Source organism: Mastacembelus armatus, chromosome 21, assembly GCF_900324485.2.
Source record: "Mastacembelus armatus chromosome 21, fMasArm1.2, whole genome shotgun sequence".
Taxonomy (NCBI): domain Eukaryota; kingdom Metazoa; phylum Chordata; class Actinopteri; order Synbranchiformes; family Mastacembelidae; genus Mastacembelus; species Mastacembelus armatus.
The window spans coordinates 11,210,537-11,223,343 of NC_046653.1; the positions used below are offsets into that span (position 1 = coordinate 11,210,537).

The window sequence follows — 12,807 nt, forward strand, 5'->3', positions numbered from 1 at the left end:
CTCCGTAACACAAGATATTAAGGTAAATAACTGACCAATGAGGTGCCTCCTTTATGTTCAGCAATTTATGCTGTTATTGTTGCACAGCTGCACATAGTGTTATTCATAATAATGTTTAATGCATGTAAAAAGAGAACACTCTTGCTAGTGATTCTTTTAATATTGCACATATGGCTTTAGTTCCTGGAGAAATTTCATATCATTTTGATAAATGAAAAAAAGAAAAACATCTTGATTAATATATTTGGGGTTATACTGTCCAGCCCATAAGAATATAATACTTTGTACTCCTCAACCCCAACCCTTAACCCTAACAATTTTTATATGCAACTATTTAGACCAAATTGTTTAAAATGATGCCAGATTATTTCTTATATGTTACTTCCGAAACCTATGTTATTTACTAAAAGCCACACTAATCCTTACCTGTCATTTAGCTTTCAGATACAAGTAAAAATGCTTTTTCTTTCATTTTCTTCTCTACACAGCTTGACCCAAGTCTTTTCAGTGATACCTATTTTACTGCTGAACAACCAGTTGAAACCTATTTTAAGCCCATTTAACAGAGATTGTGGCTTTCTCACCATCATCTCTACAAGACACGGCTATTGTGCCACCAAATTGGCATCTGTGTATTTTGTGAAGTGCTTTGACAAATTGCAGTGTCAGGTTTGCTGCTGTGGGCAGGTTATTCTAACCTGTGCACAACTTGCTTTTTAATGGTGATAATCTTAAAAATAATCTCAGCATCTTCACTTATCAAAGCATCTAGCATCAAAAATCACTTTCTGCCACACCCAAACGTGACACAGGTTATCTTGCAGCAGAGCATAAATCTCTTTCAATTTTAGTCGTAATGCTGTAACACGATTTTCCATCAGTCTGATAAATGTCATGTATTAGAAGTTCTCAAATATCCATTTTACCAAAAAGATGCCATTCTTGCACAGTGATCTCTAGTTTTAAACTAGATACACATTTTTTCCTTGATGCTCAAGGATTCATACCACGCAAAGGAGAAAAAAGGAGAAAGCATTTTAAGAGGATTTCATAATTGGCTTTTATAGTTGCTCTACAGCAGCCCCTTCATTCTTCTCTTGTTTATTTTCTACAATCTCTTGCCTTATAGTGTTGTTGTTCCTCATTGCATTTTATGTTTTTACATTGTAAAGCACAAAAGGTCATCTTATTGTTGCTGTTCTTGTACATATGATAGTAATCAGATCAAGGCAACCCTTTTTTGGGAATCTCTTTGGAAATGCATATTCAAGCTGTGTGCATGCGTGTGTCAGTGATGTGGTGGTTGATACTGTACCTATGACAACATGCGCCCCCAGTCTGGCCATGTGGCGGACCACCTCATAACCGATTCCCCTGCCTCCTCCTGTCACTATGGCAACCTTGCCATCTTGTCTGGGCATCACTGGCAGAGGCAGAGAGGGCACACAGATATCAGGGAGACTGTCATTTGATAAGGAAGCTGCTTCAGTGGGCTGCTATTTCAAGACATGATATGTCCTTGGAGTTAGACCTGTAGATGGTCCAAGAAACTTAGATGGACTTTATCTAGTTTCTTTTTTTTTTTTTTTTAAATCTCTATGGCATCTACTATTTTCATTTGCTTTTTTAAATAATGCTGAAAAGGAAGTAGTCGAATTTACACCTCATGTGAACCTGATTAAAACACAGTAACAAACACATGTGACACTAATGTAGTTAAAACCATCCTTAGATACTCAGTTTTTAGTAGCTGCAATAAACATTTCTTTTGTTATTTTCATTAACTAGTTGATATTCGCTTTTATTGACTCTTTAATGGACCTGTTACCGAACTGCTGACTTGATAATAGCGCTCCAGTGCAAACTGCATTATAAAAAGTGTTCATTTAAACTCACGTCGCTCGACGAAAAAACTCAAGAGTCCGTGTAGTTACATATTTCAGGTTAAAACAAACATTTTAGCTCTTCTGGTGAAGTCGGCGCATATAAGACACCGGGTAGCGCTTTGTGTCACTCCTGTTTCCACTTTTATTCTCGTCTCAAACTAGCTAGCTTTAACACAGTTAGCTTAGCGTTAATGCTAACGTTAGCTGCTGTGCCACTGACACGACCCATACCGAGATAAATAATGTACTAAATGTAGCTAAAGTTACATTTACAATGCACCGGCGTTTATTACGCACAAGACCAGCAAGAGAGACTGGGACACAGCAGTGAGCGACATGCAACTTGTCATCCTGGGTGAACCCACCGACCTGGCAACCTGAAAGATCTGCTGAGCAGCTGAACCAGCAAAACCTTCAGACCCAGCAGGTAAAGCTGGAGAAGTGGCAGAAGGTGATACCGAATAGTAGATAACATCTGTGTCAGGATGCGTAACGGGACGGTTAACAGAGGGGACAGTCGGTGCTGAGGGAGCGCAAGAAGCTCTGGGTAAAAGGTGCCGCTTCCGTCCACGGGACACGTTTCAATAGGAACTGGTCTTTCCTTCTCGTAGCCCACACAAATGTAATTTAACATTTGTTTATAGAGCCGATGTCTCACTAACTGTTCACACACAATAGCAACAACAATAGCTTTAAAGGCATATTTCTGCAGCACTGCAACTCCTGTCTGCAGAGACGGTGGTGTTTTATTGAGGAAGTGAGCTCTGGATCAGTTCCCTCTCCTGGGATCACTTCAGTCCAGTATACCAGTCTCCTCTTATTAGAGGTTAGTCATGCTGCTGTGATAATTCAGCTGTGACAGCCTCGTCCTGTTTATCATGGCAATGCCAATTCTGTGGTCTAATCAGGACAAAAGGCTCCCTCAAAAAATGTTGAAAAACATGAGGAAATGTGAAATTTCATTACTGCTATGTGATGTAAGATTGTTTCACACGTGAAAAATAATTGCATCATGTATAGTAGATGTTGAACATTGGGCTCGAACAATGAAATTATATTTTAATAGTTTCATAATTGCAGCATTTATCCCATTTTCTGCAGCCAAGATCAAGTCACTTCCACAGACTTCAGTTCGTTGGAGAACAGTGGTGCATGTCACATGCAGCAAATAGCAGTATATAATAAATAGAAATAAGCTGCTGCTACAGACCCACCAAATAAAGTTAAATTATAAATTGATTATAAAAGCACCTTAGTAAATTAATAAATAATTTAAATCTTGATTTTTTTTTTCTGAGCAAGGCACATCTTCTTACAAAAGCTCTGCTCTGAATACTCTTATATTTAAATTATAAACAGGGGTTTATTAAATGTGCAACATAGTTATTTAATGTTTTAATGATGGATGAATATTTGTTTCTTCTTGCAAGGACATCTGCTGTATGTTTGTTTTTTTTGTTTTGTTTTTTTTAGTCAACTTCTCAATAATGATTAAAGGTAATCAGCTAATTTAGGATACCATATATTTGTAGCTTTGTCTTTTTAGTAATGACAGAGACCTTTGAGTTTGAATTATATACATGAAACACCTACGATGCTACTTCATCACTGGTGGTTAGCAACTAAGTGCATTTACTCACTAATGTAATTAAGTCCAAGTTTGAGGTAGTTGTAAAATAAATTAAACTGTAAAAAGAAATAATACGTAATAATGTTATAGAATAAATAATACTAATATACTGGATTGATCATGGGTCATATTTTCCTGCAGAATGTGTTCTGTTATTTTGGTACTTTTTGATGCTCTGTAGTTTAGCTTGGAGTGTTTTTTCATTGTTCTGCTGGTACTTTAGTAGAAGATCTGACTACTTGTAATTTTATTGAATTTAAATTCACTGAATAACTAATCCAATAATAGACAGACAGAACATCATTAGTTTCCAAAAAGGTTCGAAGCAAAATGTACAGGCTACATTCTAGTCTTTACCCCACTGACATGAAGTGATGGATTGTGTTTGGCTAACAGGGCAGGAGCCAGCTGTATTATCACTGGCACTCAAAGTAGGCTAACCAACCTCTCCAAGTCCTTAATTTCAACAAAATTACAATCATTACTGTTAAAGACAGGTCTGAGACATTCACAATAACTTCCCTTTTTTTTACTCTTGGCAGGTAAATCATTAGTATTAGTTTGGATCTTTCCCATGATTCAACAGTTAAGTTTGAGTTAGAACGGCATCACTGACAAGCAGTTGACCCCAGTTATTAAAGTCTGCTTAGGAGGCGGTTAAATGAGCAGCAACATAAAGAGGCTGTACCATCACCACTGCCCTGATGGAGGTTGAGCTGCAGAGTGTGTGTGTGTTTAAACGTGCACATGTTGCTGTTAATGCAAGCTGAAAGGACATGTGTGTTGTGTGCACGTGTGAGTGTTTGTTCTGTTTTGTTGTGAGGTTCAGGGTCAGCAAGGCGAGCTGGCCCGCTATTGTTTAAAGGAAATCGCATCTCACGAATGAGTGGGATGATTATTTGGGATGATGGAACATCAGGGAGACAGTCCACTAACCACAGAGCCATACATACAAAAAATGAAAACATATGTACAACAGACCTGCAATGAACGGGACACAACAGGAGGGTGTGCAATGTAAATAACATCTGAACAGCATGAATATAGCTCCAACCACCAGTCACTTAGTCTTATATGACAACCACTGGATAGCTGCCCAGCCCAATTTGTCTTATTTTGTAAATCCAGGCTGACAGCTCTACGGGATCTGTATGCGTTAAAATGTGATCATTTTTTTCATGTTTCACAAATTTATTCCTCATGAGATGGGGAGGAGGATGATACTGGATATTTTTAGCAGAGGATGGCGCTACGAGTTTTCAAATAGGACACTATGTTTCTTAACATTTTACCCATGTTTTTTTTGTTACTGATCACCTATCACCCCTCGGAGATGGCAGGTGAAGTGTAATATTATGAAGAAAGGGGATTTTCCGCATGTGTGTCATGGACAATTTGGGCTCCACAGTGCAAGAGATGTTGTCTTATTCTTTCAGTTTAAACTGTCAGAGCTTTTCCTGAGAAGCCTCCTCCATCAAAGTTTAGAAACTCAATCAGAGCTGCATGCTACATTACAAAAAAGTCAAACCCCTTATTTAGACATGTAGACAATGTGTAGGAAAGAAAGCCTGAATCCATGTAGAAAGTCTTGTAATGCAAAGAGCACAGTTATGGAATTAGAAGTACAATTTTAAGACATTTTATTTCAGCAATGCTTTTACTAGGGTTGATATCAGAGTTTACAGGCAGTTAGTAGGTGGAAATATTTCCCTCAACTATCATTCTAGCAACTAGCTGATTATTAAGTATTATTAAGTTTTGAAGATGTTAAAATCATGATATTGCTACTTTTAACACATATACAGTGTCTCAAAGGGATTTATTTGCCCATAATAGCACAGGTTTCCAACACAGCCCCAGCTCTATGAAGAGAGGAAAAAATGACAACAAAAGCAAGCAAGCAAACAAACAAACAAAAAAACACTAATGCCTAGAGTATGAATAAAAACAAAACAAATAAAAACAGAAGAAACTTAAGGAAAGGCAAATCAGAGAGAAAGCTGCTCTCCAGGGATGGCCAGATGTGCACCAGGAGCTGTGGGTGGGAAAAGGCAGTGGACTGTATGCAGGCAGATTTAGTAATTGTTGTGTCGCCTCAGCTGCAGCCTCCACAGGCTTTCCGTGGGGAAAGAAGCCAAAGGGCAGCTTGTAAACATGAAAGTAAAACCTGAGAGTTTTGCACGTGTTTGCAGTGGGCGACTGCACTAACCATTCAACAACATCCTCTCTGGGACTGCTTCTTTTTGAATAACAGGCATTTGCAACAAAAAGAGCCCCAGGTAATAGTTTATTAATTTGGGGACTGGGTAAGAAAGTAACCCTGTGAGCAGTGCTGTTGTAACTTCTCACTGCTTGTTGATCAATAAGAAATTCATTTCCAAGTGTTATATATGTTGTGATGGGCTTCAATAAGAACTGTACATTTTTCAAATCCAGTGAGGATTTTCTTTATACCTAATGTAATGTTACTGTGAGCTTCACACAGCTTTACACAAGCCATCAATCCATATGCCCATTTGACCACACCATTCCTCAAACTGTAATTGGTCTGTGCTTTCAGGTTCTGTAGCAGAAAAACATGACATCAGCTCTGTGCCAAATATCTCTCAAGTTTTCCAAGAAAACCAGATAAAGTTAGATAAACTTTATTCATCCCCAAAGGGAAAGTTCTATGTATATAAATATTGCTGTGTATGTTTGCTGCATTTCAGAGCTGCAGGGAGGATTTATTTTATGCATAGCTATTGTTGAGATGTTATCACGCATGCAAGTTGTGTGTCTACCATGGAATCATCACATTATGGGGATAAAAATCAGTGCATGTGTGTTTGTGTGGGCACGCTCATGTTCACAGAATACATTGCAGCACTGCTTCTCCAAGCTGTCTTCAGGGAGGGGATGCCTTTCCATTAGTAGATGTAGAATGAGGAGCAGTGGGAGGGATATTTGCTTGCACCAATTAAGACTGTCATTAACTCTGTGTAATGTGCACACACACACACTAAGAGTCAAATATACACACATGGCAGTTAACACATTTAATTTAACACTCTGTGAGTCAGAGTGTGTGTGTGTGTGTGTGTGTGTGTGTGTGTGTGTGTGTGTGTGTGTGTGTGTGTGTGTGTGTGTGTGTGTGTGTGTGTGTGTGTGTGTGCGCCCACCTGTCTGTCTGTCTTAAACCTTGGACAGACAGGACAATGAGGAGACTATTCACCTCTTGCTCTCTCACTGTCTGCCTCTCACTTCAGGCGAACGTGAATGTAGAGCCTTTAGTGGTTACCACTACTGCCTCACAGCAAGAAGGTTCCTGGTTTACTACCCATCAGGGGCCTTTCTATGTGGAGTTTGCATGTTCTCCCTGTGCTTGTGTGGGTTTTCTCCAGGTACTCTGGTTTCCTCCCACAGTCCAAAAACATGTATGTCAGGTTGATTGGTGACTCTAAATTGGAAAACATGGTCGTGTGATTAAAACGTTTCTTTAAGGTTTTCCTATAGGAAACCACTGCAGATAATAAATATATAATCAAACATCCTGCATCACATCTGTTTAATGAGAAGTGAATGATACAGACAGATAGGTTTGAATGTTTTCATTCTGAACATAACGAAAGGGTCGTGTTTTCGAACAGTGCACAAGGATTAATAAAGACAACAGCAAACTGTGTCAGTCTTGCTCCAGATTAAAGGGCTGGGTTGTTCATGTTTGCTAATATTGGTTGAACTGTCCACTGGCCATAAGATTGGCGGATCTGATTCATGTCTAACGTGGTGTTTCTGCCCCAGTCAGTGCTGAAATGCTATAATGTACGTTGTTTGGGCTGGAGGGAGTCTATTACGCTGACTGTATCACATCTGTGTCCATCGGGGGACACACACTGGGGAATGTAGACTTAGAAAAGATGGAAGAATGAGAGGGAGCGTGGCTCGCGCCTATATTTTGGGAAAAATGTGCGTCCGTGAATGTATTGGAGCTCGGACACAGCAGACACGTGTCACCTCAGCTCCAGTGCCATCAAGCTAAACTGACATAAACAGCCCCAGGCGGCCCTATCAGAGATGGACTTTACATAACGGCTGAGTCACTCACAATCTATTTTTATGGCTTTGAGGTGTGTGTGTGTGTGTGTGTGTGTGTGTGTGTGTGTGTGTGTGTGTGTGTGTGTGTGTGTGTGTGTGTGTGTGTGTGCGCGCGCGCATGAGTGTGTTCCAGTGTGCTTCTGTCTTTTTTGAAAGCCAATTTGAGTTTTAGACTTTCAACATGAGGACATATTTGTGATGTCAGGTCATCCTGCTTTAAGGGGATGTTTGAGGGGACCAGGACTTGGTTTTTAGGTTAAGGCTGAAGTAGGTCCATTTAAGGGTTGTAGTGTTTACTTTTTTAAAACTTTTTTGGGGGATTTGGTCATCTTTATGATAGATAAGTATAGCAAACTGATGGGAAAGGAGAGCAGATGACATGCAAAAGGGTGCTGCAGGGATGTAGTGCTAATGTTATTCAAAAGGTGAGGCTGAGTAGATTCAAATAATACAAGTGTGTGTTCTAGAGAAAGAACGCTTGTTCCCCAAACTTAAAAATATAAAGTTTGTTAAAGTGGCACACCATGGAAACAGGTTATGTCTTTTCAGAATAAGAGTATGTCCTCTTTCTATTGATGGATATTTGAGGCTAATACCAGGAAAATGTTACATTGATATATTAATATATTATTTGGGATCTATTACATTTATCCTAAACTGCTAATATTACTTTTAAAAAATAAACTTGTTTGGCCTCTGGGGTTGACAAACTGTAATGATCACACATTTTAAATTTTAATCTGCTTTTTAGTTTTTTAGCCCATTACCTTATTCTCCAAAACATTTAATAACATTCTGATCACATTTTTGAAATATTCTGTTTAATGAACAAACAAGCCCAAAAAATATAACCCCAAGGTATTAATTTTACTTAACAGAGACAAAAATGGAAACATTTGCCATTAAATTTAATTAAATTCAGTTCACCTCAGTGACCACACAGCTATGAGGTTAGGATAGGGGTTGAGGAAAATGAATGCTGTCACTGCATGCCACTGTGAAATATAAAAACAAACAAAAACTCAAAAACTACATTACTAGTGTAGCAATGTAACTGTCATATGCTTTCCTTACTTTTCCTGATTTACCTACTTGATTTTGAACAATATTTAAATATGTTTTAAATGTATCAATTTCAAATGTATATTCCTGCAGAAATGAAGATCTTAACTTTGCATGTAACTGTCTTGAATAGGTCATTGTGGCACTAAAATCCAAATTTGCCCATTACATTTGCCAAATCTTGCAAAAACTAGTGTCATTAAATATCATGCTGACGTAAAACAGGAGGCATGATTTCAATGGGTTCAGTGTTACACGTACACATATAAAGTAAGAAGCCCTCGAAATACAGTCATGGTATAACCTTGAAAAAAAGCAGAGACCCTTAAATGGAGCTTCTGGTCTAATAAATATTTCAGCATTGTTCAAATGTTGTTTAGTGTTTTTTAATGACATATCAGCCCTATAATGTTTAAGTCCCTGTATGAGATCCACTTCCACTGAATTATCCTTGAGCAAGATATTGATCATCCAGTGCCACTGTAGTTGACCCTGACTTCCAGTTGAGTTGGATAGATTACATATAGAGAGCCAGAAAATATCATCTTAATGTAGCCAAAACACAATATGGATATTTGTGTTTAATAAATCAATGAACAAAGAAAAAGTTAATGTAAAAGATATTTTATATAATGTAATACATTTTAGATTATAACCAGTGTCACTAACTGACTTGGTAGATGTTAGAAGATGTACATTTGTTCTTTCCCTGGAGTGAGTAATGATGAAAGTTATTACATTATGCATATTGTAGCTATAATATTTAACAGTATACTAAGGAATATTTGAGGGTGTTCAGCACTGTAAGAGCAGACACTGAAAGTGCTTGACAAACAATAGCACTGATAGATGTGCGTCTTTTACCATCAGTTCTTGATGCAGCATCTGTACTCTGCTCTGTGACCTTAAACACAGCATGTCAGCAGCCCAGACCAAAATTCCTGACCTTTACAGTCACATTTATATTTTGACAATGGGGAACCTCTCTGATAATTTCTGTATTTATGAAGCAAGTATTATACGGAACTTTGGAATTCATCAGCCTGCTGGTCGAGTTTCTTTGTTCACTAAAAATTATGTGAACAGCTGTAACACACACTCTCATTCACACACACTTTGCCATATACAGTATTTTAACCTTGTGATGCTAGAAGAGGTTAACAAATCCCCTCTCCACTGCCTCCAGCTTCAATAATTTACTTTTTACCCTAAATATTTTATGACTTCATTCTCAATTGAACTTGGATTTATCAAGGTCTATTAACATTCACCCACTCTGAAAAAAGCCTTTGCGTTAGTGAATGCCAATCTCGCATCTGTTAATCACACATATAAATTATACTCATAAAGATAACATAAAAAAATCAGAAAAAGATACTTCCTATAGCAGCAAATGTTGGAGAAATAAAGATAAAATCAATTTTCAGCGTGTCTGATTAGAACTGTTTTTTTTTGTTTTGTTTTAACTTTGTAGGTCACAGGCACTGCACAACCATTACTTTTGCCATTACGCAGTTAGTACACTGCAGTATTACAGTTTAGCTACACATGTCGTTAAAAAAGGAAAACATTTTTAGTAAACTTGTTAATTTCAGTCATACTGGTGCATGCACACACACACACACACACACACACACACCTGTCTCCCATCCTGAGTCCCGCTGAGCCTTCCCTGCTCCACTTTTTTTTCATCTGTCATTCTGGAGCATGTCAGTGTTTAACCCCCTCCCACGCTGGCACTAACAACACACACACACTGCCTTTCTTTTTTGACAAACTGCACAAACATACACAGTTGCTCAAACACAGCTTTTTTATATATATATTCCACCATAACACACCCTTGCACAGAGACAGCCCAGGGCATAGATTTAAACAGAAAGCTACCAACAATTAAAGCAGCTGTCATTTACATTATTTCTCTTCTTATTATTATGATATAGGTGAAACTGTCATTCACTGCCTGGTGTGTGTGTGTGTGTGTGTGTGTGTGTGTGTGTGTGTGTGTGTGTGTGTGTGTGTGTGTGTGTGTGTTGAGGGGTGACATAGGGTGGTTGCATATCTACTCTTGGCTGACAGAAATCATTTTGTAGTCTGGTCAAAGCATCTGCCATCCCACCAGCCTCTCTCCTCCTCTCTGCAGGAGAGTGCACACCACAGTTTTGAAGGTTGTAGGGTTTCTTCTTCATGACTTCATGACTGGATCTAGGATTTAGGCTGCTTATGGATTTTGAAACTACTTGAGTATAGAGGCCAAAGCTCAAAATAAGAAGGTTTAAATTTTTTAAGCTTGAACTTGCACTTTCCTGGTGAGCTGCTTGGTTTTTAAATGAAATAGTGTTACACCTGAAGGTGGTCATTCCACAGTGTGAGCTGCAGTCAGCGATTATCATTTAGTGGTTTAAAGTCGGGTAGCCTATATTGTCTAGGAGATTTAGTCATCACTTTTCTCTGTAAGACAGCCATTCTCATGATACATTAAGTGTAACATACAATTTTGTTGTAGAAGATAAACTCTACAAACAGGAGTGACCTCAGTTCTGAGGATGAAGTGATAAACTGGGTTTTTGGAAGCAGCCCTCTCACCACGTTCAGGCTTTAAGCGTCCTATAAACCCCTAAAAAGCAACATGTCCTTGGTGTGTCCTTCAGGTTCTCCACTTTAGAGCGTGTGCACTTTGTTAATTATCCTGGTTCAGGGTTGATGGAGATTAAAGTAAAATGCTTTGGACCCAGATGAAAAATAGCAATCATATCTCGCGTGTTTAATAGCTTTATGGCGCATGTGACAGCATGTAGGCATTGGGGGCCAACGTGCCTGCAATACTGAGAAGTCCATCATTAAGGGTGACCAATATTCTCTCTTATAGAGTGTGCGCGTGCGTGTCCGCGCACGCAAAAGTAAATTTAACAACACCTTCCTCAACTAGAATTGTGGATAGCTTGTTGAAACAGGAGCACAAATGTCAAGGGGGAGTAGAAATGCGCTATGCGTTAAAGCATTAGTGGAGTCTTCACGATAACCGGTCGAAAACATGGAACAACACAGATTTGGAACAAGACGAAGAGGAGCCGGTGGAGATAATCCTGTTATCTCTTGTCTGAATGTAAAATTCCAATGTGGAAACATCCTCGGAGACCCAGATGAACTGAACATGAACTAACGCTGCAGATGTACGCAAAGAGGAGGAAGAGGAGGGGGGATGGGGGAGGACCAAACAATATTGCCAACCTCGGGTAAACACTGTTGTTCTTGACCTTAAGGGACACCGAAGCCGTTTACCGCAATGTCACCGGCGGTCCTGGTACAGTTAATTAAGAGCCCATGCACGCGCGTCCGCACCATCTCCCTTTTCAAATCAGTTCGATATCCTCGTGATGACATTGTATAAATCAACTATGAGACTCCCCTGTCAGTGGTGACACGTCTCTGTAATCCAGGAGCCTGCATTGACAGATGATCGCTGCCAAGTTTAACAGAAAAGAATTCAAGGCTGTGCTCGTTCTGAGGTTTGGGATGCCGGTGGAGACGCATGCCGGTCATCACCTTCCAGCCAGAGCGCATTTAACATTACGCACGAGTGGAATCCGCGCTTGTAGACATTCCGTACATAGAGACACACACCAAGAAACACGCACACAACAAACATGACCAGACAAATGGAAGACGAGCAGACTTACGGAATGACCCAAGGCTCTATGGGCCCCTCTGTGAGCCCCATTGTGAAATTCCCGTTATTCCCGATTTAAAAGAATCCTCATATGCCGTGGTCGCAGTCCACGTCTCTGCAAATGTACCAAAGGATCACATAGAGGATGAGGAGTATGGCGAAGATGAAAAGCGCTACTAGGATGGCCTTGGTCACCGGAGAGATGAGCGACTGCATGTCAGGAGCAGAGCCGGGCAGAGCGGCGTGGGGCTCCGCGTCCGTCCGTCCTCAGTCTGCTATCTCTCTTGCTCTCCTCCTCTCCTCTCCTCCGCTCCGGTGGCAACTGTTGAAGACGGAGCCCGGGGCTTTGTCGTGCGCGCACGCACACATTTAGAGGCTGACGCACATGCACACGCGCTCCGCAACGCTACCGGCGATCCAGGCGCGCAAAGCGTGGGGGGCTTCCCTTGCTAGAAGAGGCGCAGGAGTGGGCCGCCTGTGCC

The 12,807-nt window shown here is 39.9% G+C and overlaps 1 protein-coding gene across 4 annotated transcripts in view; it reads right to left on the reverse strand.

Moving 5' to 3' along the window:
• Positions 1 to 12,406, reverse strand: part of LOC113124021 (dehydrogenase/reductase SDR family member on chromosome X) — a 33,780-nt gene extending 21,374 nt beyond the window's left edge. Inside the window, exons 1-2 of one of the 4 annotated variants that reach the window (XM_026296481.1) lie at positions 12,336 to 12,406; positions 1,316 to 1,423 (exon numbers count right to left, since the gene is read on the reverse strand). In XM_026296481.1, coding sequence (XP_026152266.1) covers positions 1,316 to 1,421 — 106 coding nt within the window. In that variant the 5' untranslated portion in view covers positions 1,422 to 1,423; positions 12,336 to 12,406. Of the gene's footprint in view, positions 1 to 1,315; positions 1,424 to 2,183; positions 2,433 to 12,335 lie in introns of those variants that run through there. The other 3 variants (XM_026296479.1, XM_026296480.1, XM_026296482.1) reach the window with 3 other exon arrangements.
• Between the last annotated feature and the right edge of the window lie 401 nt (positions 12,407 to 12,807).